We start from the raw sequence: 1,251 nt of genomic DNA on the forward strand, positions 1-1,251 counted from the left end.
AAGGGTTTGGTCTGCCAGGAAGCTAATACAGCCAATGCAGACGGCTGCAGTGTGGGAAGCAAGGGGAAAAGTGGTACAAAGTAAAGCTGGAGAAGTTAGTAGTATCGCACAGGCTCCTAGACTATACACTAAGAGCGATGGAAGACCATTAAGTGGTTCTGACCAGGGAAGTGATATATTCTGATTTACACTTTAGAAAGATTATTCTGCCTGCCATGGAACAAATGATTTAGAGGTACCACAAGGAAGAGTAAACAGAGCAATCAGGAGCTACTGTAATAATAGGGAGGTGAGGCACAATGCCAGGTGCTGGGAGTTTAAGTTCTCACCTTGGTCAAGTAGTCGTGGATATTGAGAGTAGCCAGCTTGGTAAGGTGCCCATTCAGACCCAGGGCCATGAGAAAGCCAGCATACTCATTGGCTAACTCGGCATGCTTGGGCTTATTGTAAACAATCCAAGCCGAGTCAATCTGGGAGGCAGGGGCTATCTTCAGGCCAGCAGCCACACCATTATGGAAGCTGGCCCAGCTTGTCATGTTGGGAGGCACATCAATGTTTCCACTATTAAGGTCAACTGTTGTGTTCCGAGGAGGGGCACGCCCTATCCAGGCAAACAAAATTTAACATTGAGAGAAAAAAAATTCACAAAACCAAAATTGTTAAATTTAGATCTTTAAGAACAAGATTACCTTTTCTACACTCAAAACTCTAAACCCCCATAATACCTAGAATGATGTGAGGTCTCTACAACCGCTTAAACTTTTATACATGTGAGTCAAACTTAATTTAAGGTGGAAAAACCCTTCATTGTTTGAAACAGTTCATGTCCTTTTTGCTAAAATAAAATGCATGGGGCTATTATTGAGATAATTGATACCCATTTAACTTTATACACATCTGATTAGGATACTCACTGCTTTGAAATTTTTCTTTCAAACAGCAGAGAGATTAATAAGAAACCAAAATGAAGACTAATATCATAGTTAAACTGTATGAATAATAAATTCCAACATCTGATTGATGACATTGATGTTAATTTCAAATAGTCTATCCTACATTTTTCTCTGGACATAATGGAAAAATGACATTTTAGAGTCAATGACATTTATAAATCTATCTCTATCTCTTATCTATATAAGGCAATCTTTCTCTCTCTCTCTATATATATAGATAGATAGCTAATTATATGCTATTGTTTAAAACAGCAAATTGCATATAGAGATAGCTATATAGAAAGCATCCTTTCATAGA

The 1,251-nt window shown here is 38.1% G+C and overlaps 1 protein-coding gene across 1 annotated transcript in view; it reads right to left on the reverse strand.

The window, feature by feature from the left end:
* ANAPC1 (anaphase promoting complex subunit 1) overlaps positions 1-1,251 on the reverse strand; it is a 158,631-nt gene that overhangs the window by 51,712 nt on the left and 105,668 nt on the right. The window contains exon 20 of the mRNA XM_012656759.1: positions 330-602. Coding sequence (XP_012512213.1) covers positions 330-602 — 273 coding nt within the window. The remainder of the gene's footprint in view (positions 1-329; positions 603-1,251) is intronic.

Source organism: Propithecus coquereli, unplaced genomic scaffold, assembly GCF_000956105.1.
Source record: "Propithecus coquereli isolate 6110/MARCELLA unplaced genomic scaffold, Pcoq_1.0 Scaffold519, whole genome shotgun sequence".
In the NCBI taxonomy this organism is placed as follows: domain Eukaryota; kingdom Metazoa; phylum Chordata; class Mammalia; order Primates; family Indriidae; genus Propithecus; species Propithecus coquereli.